We start from the raw sequence: 19696 nt of genomic DNA, 5'->3' as shown, positions 1-19696 counted from the left end.
TTGTGATACAATATATATTCCTGCTGACTGTATTCTATTTTGCCATTGGCTGAATCGTTGCGTTATTCTGTAGCTTCCTTTGACGGAAGCTTCCTTTGACGCTTCATGTCATTTCATTGGATATTGGATATAGCCCATCTTGCCCATATTGTCTTCCCTATGTTCATTGGTCCATAAATGGCAACGAGTTATTCTATTTGCTAGAAGCTCAAAACCTTGATCTCGAAAGCACCCAATTGGTTCATAAACTGGGTTAGTGGTGCAACGATCATCACAGGAGGAGGAAAGTAGGTCAGTGTATTCCTACTGCCTACCACTGTTCCTATCCGCATCAGTACACATGTGCTGCCTTTCCACACGTAAGTCACATACTTTGTTATATCTTATGTAAAAGGCCTATAACATGTTTCATTTATTCAACATTTGGTATACTGTGTGCATTTCTTTACTCGTATTATGGTTTCAATTGGCTATCTAATGCCATTCCCGAGGATGTGCAGTCATCGGTTTACAGTGTAACTTTTAAAGGCACACAGTGTAATTTAATGTCGTGAAAAAAACGCGATTTGTAGGCGTCTAACCTAATTTAAAGATCTGGAATGTCCGTATGTAATTTTATTTGATTGGGAAGCTATTTTCTTCTATTTGTACATTGCGTGATTTGTCTGAACTTCCCTACCACGGGTCAGATTAAACGAGGTCATAGCTATGTTGCATAAATCAACTAGTGACGGGTAGTTGATTACCTGTTACAATCATTTGCCTTTTATAGTCCTATATAGTCATCCTTTAATTAACAGCAACAATGTTTCTCCTCTATATGAGCAATGCAAGGCAGGTGTTGGGCTGATATTGATACAATGTAATGAAAACATACTGCACTGGATTCTGTTCTGTTTCAGATTATAACAAATCAATGTGACAGTCACTAACAGATTTCTTTCCATTTGTAAACGATTTGCAGTCCATTAGGACTGTATGTTTCATTATTTAATGACCGTTGTCATTAGGCCTATATGCTCCACACATCCTAGTGCAGAATAGTCTAATAATAACCATGTATTTCTACCAAGCATAACAAATACAATTGTGTTAAATTTGAGCAAATCCTTCTGCTCATAAAAGTACACCATCAATTGCAAAATGTTGTAAAAAATTAAATAGAATAGGTAAACAATCTATATATATGAAAGTTATATGTTGGACAAGCTATTTATAAAAATAGTCTCAACATGCTGTCTATTCCTGACTAACAAATGGCTACAGCACACCATGCCCAGGGAATGCACAATGCAATGCTCACTTTTAAAAGGACATTACTCTGCTATTCTTAAAATCTGAAACAGCTATTCCTGAAAAAGTCAACAAGTGCATCAGTAATGTGACAGTAATAACATAGATGATGCTACATGGCTTTAATTTGACATAATATGCCATGAAGGTAAATAGAGATCAGTGGGGTCAGAGGAAATTCAATTGTGATTGCGTTGTCTTTACTAACTCATTGATGGACAATAGTAGGTCTTGTTTTTGTTTTATGAAATATTTACCTATCCGTACTGCACATTAACACGGGAAAGTGGATTTTATTGGCAATTTCATAAAATTTTGGTAATCATTCTTTACTTTAGCGAGTTGCATCATGTCACATTACAGTATGTGTGGCGCTCGGTTGCTTCCACTGGAGCTGTGCAACTCGCAGTAGCTTTTATGTTGGGTACCCAAAATTACACACTTCTTGATTTTTCACTTCTATTCGGAGGTCTCTCAGTCTTTCTTCATGTTGCCCTCATCCCAATAGCCAACTTTAGGTTTCAACGGAGGGATTCAACAGCAAGCAAGGCATCGAATTTGAACACACTCCTACAGTGTATATGACCATAACCTGACCATATTCACCTGCCCTGCCAGTACGATGCTCCTCTCAGTGTTTTCACTGAGCTTTCGATAAGCCTACAGTAGCTCTCAAAGAACACGCAAAGAAATTCAAGCTGCTTTTTGCAAGTCAGGAATATTGTAAAACATGCTTGAAGCCAACAGCAAATTTGTAGAAAGAGCAGGATATGCCGAGGGAGAAATCTGACCTTGAAATTCTGTACATGTACAGTTGAAGTCGGAAGTTTACATACACCTTAGCCAAATACATTTAAACTCAGTTTTTCACAATTCCTGACATTTAATCCTAGTAAAAATTCCCTGTTTTAGGTCAGTTAGGATCACCACTTTATTTTTAGAATGTGAAATGTCAGAATAATAGTAGAGAGAATTATTTCTTTCAGCTTTTATTTCTTTCATCACATTCCCAGTGGGTCAGAAGTTTACATACACTCAATTAGTATTTGGTAGCATTGCCTTTAAATTGTTTAACTTGGGTCAAACGTTTCGGGTAGCCTTCCACAAGCTTCCCACAATAGGTTGGGTGAATTTTGGCCCATTCCTCCTGACAGAGCTGGTGTAACTGAGTCAGGGTTGTAGGCCTCCTTGCTTGCACACACTTTTTCAGTTCTGCCCACAAATGTTCTATAGGAGTTGGTGTTCTTCGGCTTGCAAGCCTTCCCCTTTTTCCTCCAAACATAACGATGGTCATTAAAGCCAAACAGTTCTATTTTTGTTTCATCAGACCAGAGGACATTTCTCCAAAAACTACAATCTTTGTCCCCATGTGCAGTTGCAAACCGTAGTCTGGCTTTTTTTTGTGGCGGTTTTGGAGCAGTGGCTTCTTCCTTGCTGAGCGGCCTTTCAGGTTATGTCGATATAGGACTTACTTCTACACTTGCGTACTATTGTTTGTACAGATGAACGTGGTACCTTCAGGTGTTTGGAAATTGCTTCCAAGGATGAACCAGACTTGTGGAGGTTTGCAATATTTTTCTGAGGTCTTGGCTGATTTCTTTTGGTTTTCCCATGATGTCAAGCAAAGAGGCACTGAGTTTGAATGTAGGCCTTGAAATACATCCACAGGTACACCTCCAATTGACTCAAATGATGTCAATTAGCCTATCAGAAGCTTCTAAAGCCATGAAATAATTTTCTGGAATTTTCCAAGCTGTTTAAAGGCACAGTCAACTTAGTGTTTGTAAACTTCTGACCCACTGGAATTGCAATACAGTGAATTGTAAGTGAAATAATCTGTCTGTAAACAATTGTTGGAAAAAGTACTTGTGTCATGCTCAAAGTAGATGTCCTAACAGACTTGCCAAAACTATAGTTTGTGAACAAACTATAGGATCTGAAGGATCTGTTTGGGCGGTATGCAAATTGGAGTGGGTCTAGGGTTTTTGGGATAATGGTGTTGATGTGAGCCATTACCAGCCTTTCAAAGCACTTGCTGGCTACGGACGTGAGTGCTACGGGTCTGTAGTCATTTAGGCAGGTTGCCTTCGTGTTCTTAGGCACAGGGACTATGGTGGTCTGCTTGAAACATGTTGGTATTACAGACTCAATCAGGGACATGTTGAAAATGTCAGTGAAGACACCTGCCAGTTGGTCAGCACATGCCCGGAGCACACGTTCTGGTAATCCATCTGGCCCCGCAGCCTTGTGAATGTTGACCTGTTTAAAGGTCTTACTCATGTCGGCTACGGAGAGCGTGATCACACAGTCGTCCGGAACAGCTGATGCTCTCATGCATGCCTCAGTGTTGCTTGCCTCGTAGCGAGCATATAAATGATTTAGCTCATCTGGTAGGCTCGTGTCACTGGGCAGCTCGCCGCTGTGCTTCCCTTTGTAGTCTGTAATAGTTTGAAAGCCCTGCTACATAAGACGAGCGTCAGAGCCGGTGTAGTACGATTCAATCTTAGCCCTCTATTGACGCTTTGCCTGTTTGATGGTTCGTTGGAGGGTAGAGCAGGATTTCTTATAAGCTTCCGGGTTAGAGTTCTGCACCTTGAAAGCGGCAGCTCTACCCTTTAGCTCAAGCAAATATTGCCTGTAATCCATGGCTTCTGGTTGGGGTATGTACGTACAGTCACTGTGGGGACAACGTCCTCGATGCACTTATTGATGAAGCCAGTCACTGATGTGGTGTACTCCTCAATGCCATCGGAGGAATCCCGGAACATGTTCCAGTCTGCTTTTCCAGATCCCTGCTTTAGGTGTTAGAGGAAGGTTCATGTCACTTAACCCACCTAAGCCAATCATTTGAAGCAATAGGTTTTCTCAATCAATAGTAGAGTAATAATACAGTAATAATAATTGACAAAGTCAAAGGATGACAAGCGCAGTAGGCTAGGTAGAGCTGTAGCTGCCACCTAAACCTAGAGCTGACCGGTCAGAAATTTTGTTTTTTGTTAGACTATTGTGAATGGTTGTCCAGCTGTCTGCTTTGCCCTTTCCCTGAGGCACACACAATGCTCGTTAATCTCTTTTGCTGATTTTTTAGACCCAAAATGGTCTCATTCCCTTTGAGTTGTGCACGTGTTTTGTACATTCTGCTGACATGCTTGATATTTCCCTCTGGAGTTGTTTATGAGAGTAGCTGAGTGCAGCTATAGGTGTAAACATTTCTAATTAAAAGAAAGCATTGCTGTTATCCATATACTCCAATGATGATATGAGCAGGAAGGTTAAAAGTCGAAACAGAAAGTTGTTGTGTTTATGGTGCGGATAAGTGTGCATGTGTGTCACTGACCTATATATAAGGGGTGTGTGTGTGGAGCCATTAGAGCACATGGTAAAAGGAAGGAGAAGTGGTCTCTTTTGTACATGTCTCCCCATGGAGCCGTGATAGTCTGGGAAACATAAACATAAATAGGCCTAGCTGTTCTGTTCCTAATTACAGGAATCACATCAGGGACTGGGCTGTCTGTTGTCCATAGTATACTGTGTGGCATTCAAAATGTTGTCCTTTGTGCAGAGTCTTATAGGCATGAGATTTAGCATGGCAGGGGTGATCCCATTGCTAATACACCCTGTTGGGGCTTGGCATAGAGGAGAATCTGTGGCCATCTCCTCTACTCACACTATCTCCAGATCACCTCCCATCTGTCGCCCATCTGAGCTTTCTAAACAAGCCACTTAATCAGAGTACCACTCGCTCTTACATCATAGGCCTAGTTGAGTCGCCACTCCCAGCTGGCCAATTTGTTTTACACTGTGACCTGACCTCTTGTCCTAGCTGATCCCTCTCTTTCCTCTCCAGGTACTGTGCCTGTCGATGGATCTGTGAGAAAAAGCCCAGCTCTGACATAAGGAGGCCAGTCCACTTCCTGCACCACTCATTCAGGTATTTGGACGCACATGGTTCTGTGTGATTTCATAAGAATTGACAGCTGCTCTGAAATGAGTTCACAACCTTCATTTGAAGTGAATCACCAATGACATTTGTGACGCATGGCTTCATGCTGTTTCACTTCAAAATGGCCACATGAGCAGTTGGCGGGTAGAACAGTTAGGGGTGGAGTAAGTTATGATCACAGTCAGTCAGTGATACATAAGCACAGTCATGCGGGAGGGTGGCTTTTTTTTAACATGTCTTCTAACCATCTATTCCACCAAAGCTTTAACATCTCCTTCTGTCTATCTTTCTAGCCTGGTTCTTAGAATGCTCTGTTCTGAGTAAAGGAGCCTACTGAGAAACGGACAGCTTGACTTACATAGCACACATAGGCCATGTCATTACAGGAGCCAAGCCTGAGCTTTCCAGGACGGCACACAACAGAAGGGAATTACAGACAGCCTTACAGCGCTATGATGATGCTGCTGAGTGCACAGGACACTCTGTTTCATCTGAACGTGACAGAACGATGAGATCACGCCAGGGGAGTGGCGTAAATAGGAACCCAACAGTGACATAGCATTAAGAACATTATGAAAGGGAGAAGTTCTTGCAGGGCAGACAGTATCATAGTGCTGTGTAAGCTAACCATGCGTATCCAGCTGAGCTGACACATTGTAGATTCACCCTGACCCTGTTACACGTAGTTCTGCTTCTTCCCTACTTCTCCTCATCGGATCAAGGTTTTTGTTTCCGCACAGCTTAAATATAAACCTTTTTGACACTTAGATACCATAGAGGTCATGTGCATTAAAACATTAGAAATGATCAGAATCCACCTAAGTCGCTCTGGATAAGAGCGTCTGCTAAATGACTTAAATGTAAATGTAAATGTAATCTTCTAGTGTTGTAACATGGATGGTGTTGAGTGTTACTGAATATGTGAATGCCATGGGGATGTTAAAATGATACTAAAGTATTTTCATTAGACTGATGAGCAGTGGAGTGGTGGTGTGAGGAGAGTTGTGACCTGCATGCTATCAGTGGGTTATGTCTAGCAGAAAAGGTTCCCTAATTGGCAAGCATTCAAGAAGTTCCTGCACCACTGTATCCGGGCAACCAGAGATTTGTCACAACTAGCTAAGCTGACCTTAAAATAGGGTTTCCTTTTTCTCCTTTTTTTGTCAGTACGAGCGAGAGCTTTTGTGTTTGAGTATACACTGAGCATACCAAACATTATGAACACCTTCCTAATATTGAGTTGCACCCCCCCTTGCCCCCAGAACAGCCTCAGTTTGGACTCTACAAGGTTTCGAAAGCGTTCCACCGGGATGCTGGCCTGTGTTGACTCCAATGCTTTCCACAGTTGGTGGATCATTCTTGATACCCACAGGAAACTATTGAACATGAAAACCCAGCAGTGTTGCAGTTCTTGGCACAAACCGGTGCGCCTGGCACCTACTACCATACCCCGTTCAAAGGCACTTACATTTTTTGTCTTGACCATTCACCCTCTGAATGGCACACATACACAATCCATGTCTCAATTGTCTCAAAGCTTAAAAATCCTTCTTTAACCTGTCAACTCCCCATCTACACTGATTTAAAGTGGAATTAACAAGTGACAATCAATCATAGCTTTCACCTGGATTCACCTGGTAAGTTAATGTCATGGAAAGAGCAGGTGTTTTTAATGTTTTGTAGGTGTTTGTAGGTGTAGGTGTAGTGTAGGTGTTTTAGCCTTCCTTTGGCTTATGTGACAAAATGAACGTTTACAAAAAGGCTTATTCTCAGGAGTACTGTTTTATGCAGCTTACAAAAAAACATGTAAAAAAACATAGATGATGAATGGTAAAGCAAGTTCTCTTTGCCCCGTGGATTACATGGTCAGCTCGGATATCTGTTATATGTCTGTGACATATACTGTACCAGAGTGAAGGGTCAGGTTGTAGTGTAGTTGTCTATGGTGACGGTGACAATAACAAAGTTCCTGGCTGCAGGCAAGAAATTATGGGGTGTAATTATGGTTTGGTTCGATGTAATCACACTCTGAAACTGTCACATCATACGGATAGGGAAAAAGAGCTGTGTAAAAATAGGTCAGTGGAGAATCTAATTACAATGAAAAGACTTTAAGGCACAGTGGAGCAGAGCATTAGTTTTGGTCTGATTACAGGAGCAGGACAAGCCACTGTGACCTGAGGTCTTTTTAAGGTATTTTTGTGCAACCTGGTCTCAGAGCATTTCGTATTATTCTGTATGTAAATCCGAGACACTCCATTTAGTATGAAATGTTAAGTTTCGTATGGTATGTATTAATTTGTGGATGTCCATCACCCATTTGTAGGATATGTTACAAATTACAATTTGTATTATATGTTACAAATTTGTGAAACGTGCAATATGTTACGAATTTTCAAAACGAACAATATGTTAACGAAATTGCAAAACGCATGATATGTTAAAAATTCTAGCAAGGTGGCTAACTTTAGCTAGGCTAGGGGTTAGGGTTAAGGTTAGGAGTTAGGCTAGGGTTAGGGGCAGGGTTAGCTAACATACTGTAACGACCCTGGGTTTATAAGCGCGGAAATCGACTCTGCCGCTTGAGCATGCTTTTGCGGCACAGTCGATAGCGCGCCGGTCCTCGGGCTAGAAGGTTGAAGGTTCCAGACCTGCTCCCTGCTGTTTCATTACATTGGTGTCAGAAGTGATCGAACCTTGCATCCACGACAGTGCGTGTGCTTGGCAGATGAGTGCGTTCCTGTAAGACCTAGAGTCGCAAGCTAGTGCGAGGACGCGCTCTTTGAAAGGAGGGAATAGTGTAACGACCCTGGGTTTATAAGCGTGGAAATCGACTCTGCTGCTTGAGCATGCTTTTGCGGCACAGTCAATAGCGCGCCGGACTTCGGGCTAGAAGGTCGAGGGTTCGAGACCTGCTCCCTGCTGTTTCATTACAATACTAGTTGCAAAGTAGCTAAAAAGTAGTAAGTAGTTGAAAATTAGCTAATTAGCTAAAATGTTAAAGTTGTTAGATGTGGGTTGCTAGATGTTCACGTTATATTTTAGTTTTTGCATTAAGTAACCTTACCATACCAAACGTAACATATCATACTAATTTGAGTGTACCAGATTTACATTTACTGTAAATCTGAAAGTGCTAGCAGCATTAGGTTATTTACAAAGTCTAGGAAACATGCAATTTGTGAGGGTAAGGCTTGGTAATGTGACCAAAATATCATATCACAGTATTTTCCCATTTTTTTACGGTATGGCGGTATTTGATAGTATTTTATTTTTCTCAATAATAAAGGTTGAAAATAGGTTTTATAAGTAGTGGATGACCCTAGGATGGCAAAAAAGTAATTTTAAGTGGTTTAAATGGTATTTTTCTCTCCTGACTGTTTTATACTCAAACAAACTAGGACAAAACTGACAGTGTAGTTTATTTAGCACTGTATCCAAGTGTAAAAATCCATACCGGTATACCTTAAAATATGATATATTGCCCAGCCCTATGTGAGGTTAAGGTCATCTATCGAGGCAAATTGACCAGGATTACAATGTTACAAGGACGTTGTGCAGGAAACTACAAGGAGCACCAAGTGATGGGTTAGCAGAGGAGACTCATTTAATATATCTAAGTGAGGTTAGGAAAAGGCCATATTACTGATTGGATTATATAAACAGTGATCAATGTAGATATGGGTTTCTTCATGAAATGTGACTCCTCTTCCTCTGTAACATTGGCATTGTTTTATCTGAATTAGCCTTTACATTAAGGACTAATCTCACTAAATTATGTCTCTGACTGACACCTAGGTTTATGTAGCATATGCTGCATTATGTTATGGACACTATTCCCAAGCATCCGTTTTTAATAATCCAATGTTTTCATTGACGACAAAATCAATTCTACGCACATCATTCTTCTGGTTCATTGTTGCTGGAGGTAAAGTGAATGATGCCTCTCAAAGATACTCTTGATTGTTGCCTTAGGGAGAGAGAGAGACTTGAGCCTCTGCTATAGCTTTCACCTTATGTAAGACCTTATCATTTCTATCTCAAACCATAGAGATATGAATCGGTCCTCTTACATCACCTTTACTGAACGGGCCATCTACGGTATACGTCAGCACAAAGTCCAGGTTATACGGCAGCTGCTCAGGTTCAGAGGGCTTTGTTATATGATGCTGCTGTGGTTTCCTCATGCCTTGTATATAAAGAGGACGTCTGACTCTTCACTGACTTGCCTTTCAGATCTGGGTCACTGCTGGAAAGAAACTGAGTGAGATGTTTTGAGGATAACCGGCCTAATGAATATTTGTGGTGAGTGTCACACCCTCTTTAAAACAACCACCATTTATTTCACTTTTTGATCAATTATCTTTATCTAGGAATTTAGATTTTTATATCTATAGTGTTCTTTCATAGAAGTCGCTTTCACATCAACCAACCTTTTTGTTGTGTGTTATGGAGCATAATAAGTGCTGAAATCAGTGTGTTTTCTCTCTAAAGGTGATCTAATGGCAGACCAAAGAATGGACATTTCCTCCACGATGAACGAGTTCTTGTCTCCCGGCTCCACTGATCTAATCAGCTCGATCAGCGCACCCGGCATGGACTTCACACGCAAGAGAAAAAGCAGCACCACAGACTACCAGTAAGCCTGACTTCAAAACTGCTTATAGACTTTGTCCTACTTGCCATCTGAAGATAGTACATGTGCCAATCATCTTTATTATATTAATGTCATGTTAGGTCTGGTTTAGTGATCACATTTTTCTGTTTGTCATTTATGCCATTTTCTGACAGATGTGTATGTTTGCATGGCAGCTTTTTGATTAACTATATGGAAATATTTTCTTACTGTGTGTCAAAGGTTTCCACTTAAAGTTGACAAGATAACTACCTACCTAGAAATGAACAACCAATTAGGAACAAATGGTAGCATAACCTTGATTTAGATTAGATCAGAATAATCAGCATACTTCATTTGAATTGTAATATACAAACTTCCTTGCTTTCACAGAATTGATGACTTTTCTTTTGAGTAAGTATCAAATCAAATTATGCATGTTAAAGTACATTTGTAGTAAATGAGCCAATCCCGTGTCAGATTAGTTGGCCCTCTGTGATCCTTGTTTGGTCGGGATTGGCCTCTTCTTTGATCAAACTATACAAACTGTTCTAGCGTTTACCCCTAGAAATAGAGGTTAGACACTAATGTGTTCTCCATATCAGTTAGATGTTGTGAAATTCCTCATCCCTAATTTAGGTCAATCAAAATGAATGCGCTATGGTGATCAGTACCCTGAGAGTGACTGGTCAGTTAGTATGTACACTATGGATCGCTGTGAATATGGGAGAGCCAGGATTGCTATAGTGTAGATTTGAATAGCTAGAATTAGGATAAGCATCAAAGCACGAAGGGGTGCTGCAGTAACAATCTTGAAGCACCAAGAAAGTATTACAGTTGTGTTAAAAAATGTATTTGCTGGTATTTAGGTTGATCAGGACTTCGTTTAATAGAGAGGGCACCCTGATTTGATGTATGATGTATGATGTATAATGGATGATGGATGATACATTATATTGTTGTCTGTAGCTCATTTACTAAAGGCACAGATTTGTTTTTACCTCACTTAGTGAGACTTAAGACAACAACTCTGTGTGAATACCTTTGGGTCAATTTTGTAGAGCCAGTCATATTTGAAATAATCTTAATTTGAGGCTGTTGAATGCTATTATAGTATGGAGTCGGCGAGTCTTGAAGTGGGCACAGGATATGTAATGGGTCATGGCTTAATTTCTCTTTTGTGGTTTGTGAAAGGACAGTAAGGCTGAGTGGGATGACAGAGTAGGAGTTCAGCTGTGAACAATATCAGAGGCACAAGGTCTTTCGCCAGAATCCACACTAAGAAAGGTCTCAAAGAAACCAGGTTCCTAATTCTGTAGGGACATTTCTAATAACTATTCATATAGCTTCTACCAAAGATGGTATTTCTGAGTGGCTTGCATTAGTAATGTTGATGTTTCATGTGAATCAAAGGCTCTCCATGTTTTTTTTATTATAAACATTTCAAACGACTTCTCACTTTAGTGTTTTGCTTTATTCATACTTACATTGCATACTGTAACATCATTATTTAATATTTGTTGTAAATTAATAGTTTTACTATATTTCTTTGTACTAATGTTATTGCTTCTCGTCAAAGGGATAGCATGGACACAGACAATGATAGACTTGGTGATCATCAAGGCCGGATAAAAAATGCCAGGTAACCAAATGTTTCTATCTTGCGTAGGATGACATAAAAATCTATGGAATAAAAATCTTTGTATTTATATTAGAGATTAGTCATGTTTCTGTAAATATTGACAGACTATGGATGTGTTGATTCGTTTGTTTGCATTAAATGCTCTTTGTATTGTTTGGATTGCAGGGAGGCCCACAGTCAGATTGAGAAGAGACGCAGGGACAAGATGAACAGCTTCATAGACGAGCTGGCCGCACTAGTGCCTACATGCAACGCTATGTCCCGTAAACTGGACAAACTAACAGTCCTGCGCATGGCTGTCCAGCACATGAAGACCTTAAGAGGTGAGGCGAGAAGGATTTTAATAGGACTGCTGCCAGAACAGTACAATGATGACAACCACCACCATACAGCTGATCAGAGAACATCAGAGAAATACAAATTACATATTGATTCAGTTGTCTTACATATGAGTTTTTTCTGAATCACAGGTGCTGCTAACCCTTACACTGAAGCTATCTACAAACCAGCCTTCCTGTCAGACGACGAACTGAAGCACTTAATACTGAGGGTGAGTGTCCTTACCTCCATAGACTGTATGGTGTCCTCAGAGTGCGTTTCATGATGAGTATGCATGTGACTCAGTATTTCTCTTTCTCTCTCATCTCCCCTCTTCCTCTCCTCCACAGGCATCTGATGGCTTTCTGTTTGTTGTTGGCTGCGATCGAGGGAAGATACTGTTTGTTTCTGAGACAGTCTACAAAATTCTAAACTTCAGCCAAGTACGTCCTCTCCAATATGTTGCTGTTTTTTCAATAAATGGTGGTACTGTAGTCATTTTTACCCTCATGAGCTATCCTGATGACATGAATATAACATTTATTTATTATTATTAACCTGGTATTACTTTACAGACATTTACATTTTAGTTGTTTAGCAGACACTCTAATCCAGAGTGATTTACAGTTAGTGCATTCATCTTAAGATAAGTAGCTAAGACAACTACATCTCAGTCAGTACATTTTTCCACAATAAAGTAGCTATCAGCAAAGTCGGTGCTAGTTGGAAAAAGTCAAGTACAAGTGTTAGTTCATGAAAGGCAAGGGTGTTAGTTATTTTCTATTTTTTTTATGGGCCTCATTTATGTAACGTTGTCTTATCTTACGGAACTCTCTCCCTCTCTGTGCAGAATGACCTGATTGGCCAGAGCCTATTTGATTACCTGCATCCTAAAGACATTGCCAAAGTCAAGGAGCAGCTGTCCTCATCGGACACGGCGCCGCGGGAGCGCCTCATCGATTCCAAAAGTAATGCATCCTGGCCTCTAGTTACCAGCCTTTCTTATAGTGCCCGGGGGGTGGAGCACAAGGAAAGCAGGGACACAGTGTATCTGATAGAGTAGAAGAGCAGACTGTAATCAGTGTCATCAGCCTGCTGTCCCCTACACAGCTAGCACAGTGACACAGCCCTCAATGTATCCCCCTGTACCGTTGTTCCTCATTATTTAAATGTCAGAAGCTAAATGTAGGGTAGTGCTATTTTTACATTAAGCCATGCTGGGTTTAGTGTAAAAATAAACAGTCAAACAATTTCTGTAAATTCAGCAAAAAAAAATTGTAATAGCAAATTATGTATTGTAGCTTTATTTGCCAGAGTAAGACTTGATACAGTATATATTTATAAAGGACCATGGGTAATACTGTTCCTGTTGTTGCAGCATAAATGAAATGTTATGTTGTGTCTGGTCCTCAGCTGGCCTTCCAGTAAAGACAGACATCACCCCCGGCCCATCCAGACTTTGCTCTGGAGCCAGGCGATCCTTCTTCTGCAGGATGAAGTGCAATCGGCCCCTCATCAAAATGGAGGACAAGGACTTTCCTTCCACCTGCTCCAAGAAGAAAGGTACTTTAGCCTCCTATCTTTTCCTTACGTAACTTGCTTAAGGGTGTTTTTTCATCTCCTGTGATTCATTTTAGTTAACAGTTCATTTGGTTTCGTACCAATAGACTACTTACTCATTGATGTTAGTGATAGCTCGAGAGTAGAACTAGATGATGATGATACATTCCCTATATCCACAGCTGACCGTAAGAGCTTCTGCACAATACACAGTACTGGCTATCTGAAGAGCTGGCCGCCCACCAAGATGGGTCTGGATGACGACAATGAACCAGACAATGAGGGCTGCAACCTCAGTTGTCTGGTGGCCATTGGACGGCTGCATCCCCACATTGTCCCTCAGCCAATGAACAATGAGATCCGTGTCAAGCCCACTGAGTACGTCTCGCGCCATGCCATCGACGGGAAGTTTGTCTTTGTTGATCAGAGGTGAGAGATGTTTTATGGCATGCAGGCAGACATACAAACATGTAGCAAAAGACATGCCAGTTGGCCCCTACACAGTGATGTCCTGACACCTTGCTGGACCTCGTGGGTAGTACAGAGCTGGATTTACTGTGGAGTGACAGCTTATGTGTGAGTGAGGTTTTTGTCAATGTCCAAATATAGCATCAGCAACATGTTCCAGATGGAGGTGTAATGGAGGCCCAGAGGGCAGACAGAATTCAGAGTAGATATGTTGACAATAAATACTCCACTGCCCCCTGACAAAACAATCCCACAACCTCGCCACGTCACTAATACTGTTGGGTACACTGGGAATTTCTAGATAATGTCACTGGGTGCTATGTGATTGTCATAGGGCTGGGCGATATGGACAAAATATCAAAATATTTCCACACTCAGCATGATATTGGCAAAAAATATATTCTAGCTAGCCAACATATTCTTTACCATCCCACTGCTACTGTTCTAGATGACTGTTGGGAATATACTAGTAGACAAGGCAGTGGTTTTGGTTGGACAGTTGGAAAGCTTGTTGATGAGAGTGGTTGGAGGGAGTTCGAGGTTGGCCCTTCTGTGGTGATAGGGGATGGTCCTCTATGGTTACTCCCAGATCCTGTTGTCGATCTAACCTTGGTAGAAAAAAGGAATGATTGGTCAAAAGTCAGTGATATAGGGAAACTGGTTCACAATTACATTGGTAGAAGTTGTTATGCATTTTTACCACTTTTCACAGGTGGATCCAAGGACCCAGATAGTGGGCGCACAGGAGCAGGCATTTACGTTCCTGAATTTGATGTGCAGATATGTAGAAGACTAAACTGTCAGCATACTCAGTTGAACTGTTGGCAATAGTAGTTGCCCTCTAGTGGGTGGAGTCTGTACAACCTGCCAGAATGATAGTATGCTCAGATTCCCTGTTTGTATTGAATAGTTTATTGTCAGGCAAATATAATAGAAGTGACCTACTATTGGAGGTATTTTTGCTATTATGGAGAATTGAGAGACTGGTTGTAGTAGTTAGATTCTGCTGGGACCCAGCCCATTCGGGTGTGGAAGGGAATTAAATTGTAGACCAGTTGGCCAAAAGAGCTATTCCCACTAGATATAATTGATATTAATGTTCCACTGGGTAGAGGTGAGGCCAAATGTAAGATCAGAGTCATTTTGATAGATGTGTGGCAGAAGAGATGGGACTCTGAGCCCAAGGGCCGGCATTTATATGCCCTCCAAAGAAGGTCGGTGGACCAAGATTCAAAGGTCAGATTAGGAAGGGGTGGTGTTTGCTTGATTGTGCCTAGGACAATGTACATTGAACTCGTCATTACATCTGGTTGGCAAGTATGTGAATGGTTTGTGTCTGAAGTGTATGGTCGATGAAATGATGGCTTATGTGTTTTTATATTGTTGTAAGGATGTTGAAGAGAGGGAAAAATTGAAGTGTAAATTTATTGAGGTTGGAAGGGATTTTGGGGGTGGGGGAGGGTCTTTTAGAAGTTAGTAGGGCTCTTTTTTATTTTCTCAGAAGTACTGAGTTAGGTAGGAGGATTTAGAAATGTGGCGCTAATGTTGTAAACCGTGATTGACCAAACACTCCAGCATAGTAGGTGGCGGCATGCACCTTTAACGTTTGTTTGCGGACCCGCCATTATATCATAGAAGAAGCCAACATATTCATACTTTGCCTATTCCTCTCTGATAAGATACCATTGCACAACATGCTTATCTTGGCTTACACCGGCATTGGCACCAGGCAGTGTTAGCTAACTAGATAAGTTTGCTCTGACTCTTAGTACATTTAGCTAGCTAGCCACTAGCCAGCAAACTAGCGATAAGCACAAATTATTTTAGCAACACCTTGCTAAGAAAAGACCAACTAGCAAACAGTCGTTTGCAGACAGTAAGATACACAAACGAATAGAGTAATAATAGGATGCTTGTGGTAAGTAGCATGTCACCAACATTGATGCATCCATCTGACCATGCTGAGTGAACGGCAAGAAAGTGCTTGTGACTCTATGGTCGAGCAACTGCTCTCTTCTTGAGTGACAGGGCAGGGCAGGGCTTGGTGTGGTTAGCGGCATGCAGCAGCAGGAGAGGGAGAGATGACTCAAGAAGAAAACGGAGTAAACCATAAAAACAGACATTACACACGCCAGAGTTGCGTATTACATTTAACAAACCAAACATTGAAATACCGTTATAGAAGTTAAAGTAAAAACTGAAACCGGTCCGTGTATCAATACCGGTATATAGTCAAATACGGTATACTGCCCAGCCCTAGATTGTCATGGCATTGATTATGATCAAGCAAGTAAAGCAGGGGGGAGAATATTATTTTATTTGCATACAATAAAAAAAGATGTGGGCTAGACTTATCTTAAAAATGTCTTAAATAACACTGGCCTGCTTTGAATGCCAGGACTTGTGTTTAATACTGTTCTTTTTTGTAGGGCCACTGCCATTTTGGCTTATCTACCCCAAGAGTTGCTGGGTACATCGTTTTATGAATACTTTCATCAAGATGACATAGGGCACCTTGCGGAATGTCATAGACAAGGTATGTATCAGATTGAAAAAGGACACCAATATAAGACCAAAGATCAATGTTTTAGACTCTGTGATACATCCCTGAATCTCAGGCCATACATGAGTAATATTGTAATGTCTGGTAATTTTGTCATAAAAAGTGTATTGTGCTAATAAGCCTGTCACATAGCGAGTAGACTGTGATATGAATTAATCTAGAACGTGGCAGGCTACCATTTGGCATGTCACAGAGGCCAAGTGTGCAGATATCATACCTTATTGAGCTCACCCCCTGGCTGCCGCCTCTGTTCTCAGTGCTCCAGATGAGGGAGAAGATCAATACAAACTGCTACAAGTTCAAAATAAAAGACGGCTCCTTTATCACGCTGAGGAGTTGCTGGTTCAGTTTTATGAACCCTTGGACCAAAGAGGTGGAGTACATTGTCTCCACCAACACTGTCGTCTGGTAAGTAGCTACACATCTGTTTCTGCTAGGACTTTCTTCCATAGCCCCCATTTAACTAGTCAATGCATAATATTACACTGTATTCATTGTATTAGGGTCATATCCTAATAAAGTCAAATAATAAATGTAAGATTTCAAACAGCTGATTACAATGCCTACTGGGTCAAAGTTGTTTTTATCACCACCACTATTGTTTCAACATGAAATCAATGTCCAACTCATGTAGCTAACTGGCTTGCCTCAGAAAACAAAGCATGTATTATTGGAACTCTTGCATATTTATTACTGTGTAGAGCTGTTGGGCTATCTATGCAATGGATGTTAATAAGCTGCCCAATGAGGTGTGAAGTGATGAGCATGCTCAGTGATGATGCTCACTCTCTCTTCTCTCTCCCTTTCTGTCTCACAGCGGCAGCGTACCTGAAGGATCTGATGGCATCTATCCTCAGCTCGCCGCCTCCCCCCAGAGCATGGATAGTGTACTCACAGACGGTAAGCCTGCCCTCCTGCTGTGCTCTCACACAGCAGTTCACCCGCTTGGATGAAGTGAGACTGTACTTTGATGAGTTGACATACATTTTGTTGTGCCTGGCATGACTCTGACTAAGTAATTGTTTTGTTTTCCGAAATGTGACTGAGCCTTTGCGTTTGTTGGTTGTAGGAACTGGGAAGCGGGCCCTTCAGACTGTGCCTGGCATCCCTGGTGGCACAAGGGCAGGGGCGGGAAAGATCGGCCGGATAATCGCAGAGGAGGTGATGGAGATCCAGAGGTGAGAGGGACCATGTGGATTGTGTTACGATTGTCAGACAGAAATTGTCAGACAGAAATTGACATGTCTGTATTGTCATAACTATACCATGGTCATTGACCCCCAGTGCATAATGGAAATGTCTGTGTGTGACTGAGACTGTATGGGGCTGTCTCCTGCTGTTTTTACCCTGGGTTTTTACTCTTCCAGGATAAGAGGCTCCTCGCCCTCCAGCTGTGGCTCCAGTCCTCACAACTTCACCAGCACTCCACCCCCAGACATGTCATTCCCAGGGGGAAAGAAGGTAAGAGCTCCCACCTGTCCTTCCCATTCTCCTCCACTTCAACCCCTCCCATCTGGGAGGAAATCTGCTATTCACTCCACTGCTCATCCATGTGAAGTCAGTAATTAGCACATCTGGTGGATATTTTTAGTGTCTGTTGGTGGCTCATACTTGAGAATGCAATGGTGATTCCTGAATGTAAATTCTGTCTTGATTCTCTCACAGATACAGAACAGTGGAACCCCAGAACATCCCTCAGCAGGGCTGATACCGGGACCAGACTCCATAGGCTATCCATACTCCAACAACTCCAATCTAAGTATGTATTTTTCCCCGCTCTGAAATCTAATCTCGATTACAGTTAATGAAACTATCCACATAAAATCTTAAATATTTAACCCTTGTCCTGACCCTATTTAGGTGATAACTCTCACATTGGCATTGACATCATGGATGAGCCAGGCTCCAGTAGCCCGAGTAATGACGAGGCAGCCATGGCTGTGATCATGAGCCTTCTGGAGGCAGATGCAGGGCTGGGAGGCCCAGTGGACTTCAGTGACCTGCCCTGGCCACTGTGAGGACTGTCAGGCTTAGGCAAGGCCTCCTAAATGAGCTGAACATGGTGGAGAAGGGGCTGGGTGTTACAGTATTCACATTATGTCAGTTTGTGACCAGTACCAGAGAGCCATATCAACAGGGCTAATGTGACTGTAGCCTCACAGTAAGGCTGAATGCAGGCGGGCCCTGAAAAGGAAGGAATACTAGGCCTGGGGTCGGTCATGGTGTACAGTCCGCCTCAGTGCGGTTTGGGAAAAGTGAAACTGCCTCATTACTCATGTAGTATTATTGTACCAGTTATCTGGGTTTTTCTATGTCCATTCATCCTCACAGGCATTGAACCCAGCTCTTTTATAATGGCATACGTTTGTTTTTTTGTTTTTACACTACAAAAAACATGTTAATATTTCTAAAGAAAATTGTATCATACATGTTTATTCTAATTTTCTCTAAATATATATATATGTAAAAGTGTATTGTGTCAGCAGTGCATTCTTTTTAAAATAAAACTTACTCTCTATTGCTTATTTACATTTTCTAAAATACAAAACAGGGCGGTCTGTATTAAGTTACCATCCAGTGGCATAACACTGCTAAATCAACTGTAGGGATTTTACATTGTTGCTACAATGTGGAAATCCAAGGTACTTTGCTACAATATGTTGAATGTGGAAATACAGTGAGTAATGTTTGCTTGCCAACAATAGATGAAATGACAAAATCACAGACAAGTTCCTGTGCCAGAGTTGCTAGGAGACTGGTTGGTATTGTCCACACTACTTGTGATGTTTGCATATTGTGGGGGAACACCATTTCTCATCACCTACTCGCCTTCCTGGACCACCTCACTGCCAGCGCCGTCCACCCACACACAGGATGTGCTTTACTACTGACCCCCGGGAAATATTGTTGTTCCCTAGCAACAGGCAGACTATCCAAATGACCCATAAAAGGAAAACGTTCCTCCTGATCTGAAATCAGGTCAACTCAAACCACAATTGCAGGCTAGGTATTGCACATATATTAGGCTACTTTTTGAACTTTCAGTTTGAAAGTGTAGGGGCTCTATTGAAATCTGTATCGCGGAAGCGTTACAGATTGCGCAATAGAAATGTAAAGGAGACTTCTAATTGATGCAGCGTTTACCATGAATAGTCTCTACTAATGCAGCAACATTGCCTTTAAATTTCAATCATGCTGTAAAGCTGAACTTTCACAATACAGATTGAATAGAGCCCTAGGTTAGGAAGTCAAGTCACAGAAATGATTAACAAATGGTTTAAAAATATCCTATTA

General features: G+C 41.4%; 1 protein-coding gene across 1 annotated transcript; it reads left to right on the top strand.

Annotated features, from left to right (window-relative positions):
• Positions 1–213: 213 nt before the first annotated feature.
• Positions 214–18920, top strand: LOC139563211 (basic helix-loop-helix ARNT-like protein 1). The gene is made up of 19 exons (XM_071381602.1): positions 214–359; positions 5141–5224; positions 9473–9541; positions 9731–9875; positions 10245–10265; positions 11431–11493; positions 11659–11816; positions 11964–12043; positions 12162–12254; positions 12662–12779; positions 13225–13374; positions 13554–13800; positions 16269–16375; positions 16660–16810; positions 17220–17302; positions 17472–17580; positions 17770–17863; positions 18068–18161; positions 18263–18920. The coding sequence occupies exons 3-19, from the start codon at positions 9529–9531 to the stop codon at positions 18418–18420; spliced, it is 1884 nt and encodes a 627-aa protein (XP_071237703.1). The 5' UTR covers positions 214–359; positions 5141–5224; positions 9473–9528; the 3' UTR covers positions 18421–18920.
• The last annotated feature ends 776 nt before the right edge of the window (positions 18921–19696 follow it).

Source organism: Salvelinus alpinus, chromosome 33 (genome assembly GCF_045679555.1).
Source record: "Salvelinus alpinus chromosome 33, SLU_Salpinus.1, whole genome shotgun sequence".
NCBI lineage: Eukaryota > Metazoa > Chordata > Actinopteri > Salmoniformes > Salmonidae > Salvelinus > Salvelinus alpinus.
The sequence above is the reverse complement of the archived record's forward strand: the minus strand, read 5'-3'. Positions and strand labels throughout refer to the sequence as shown.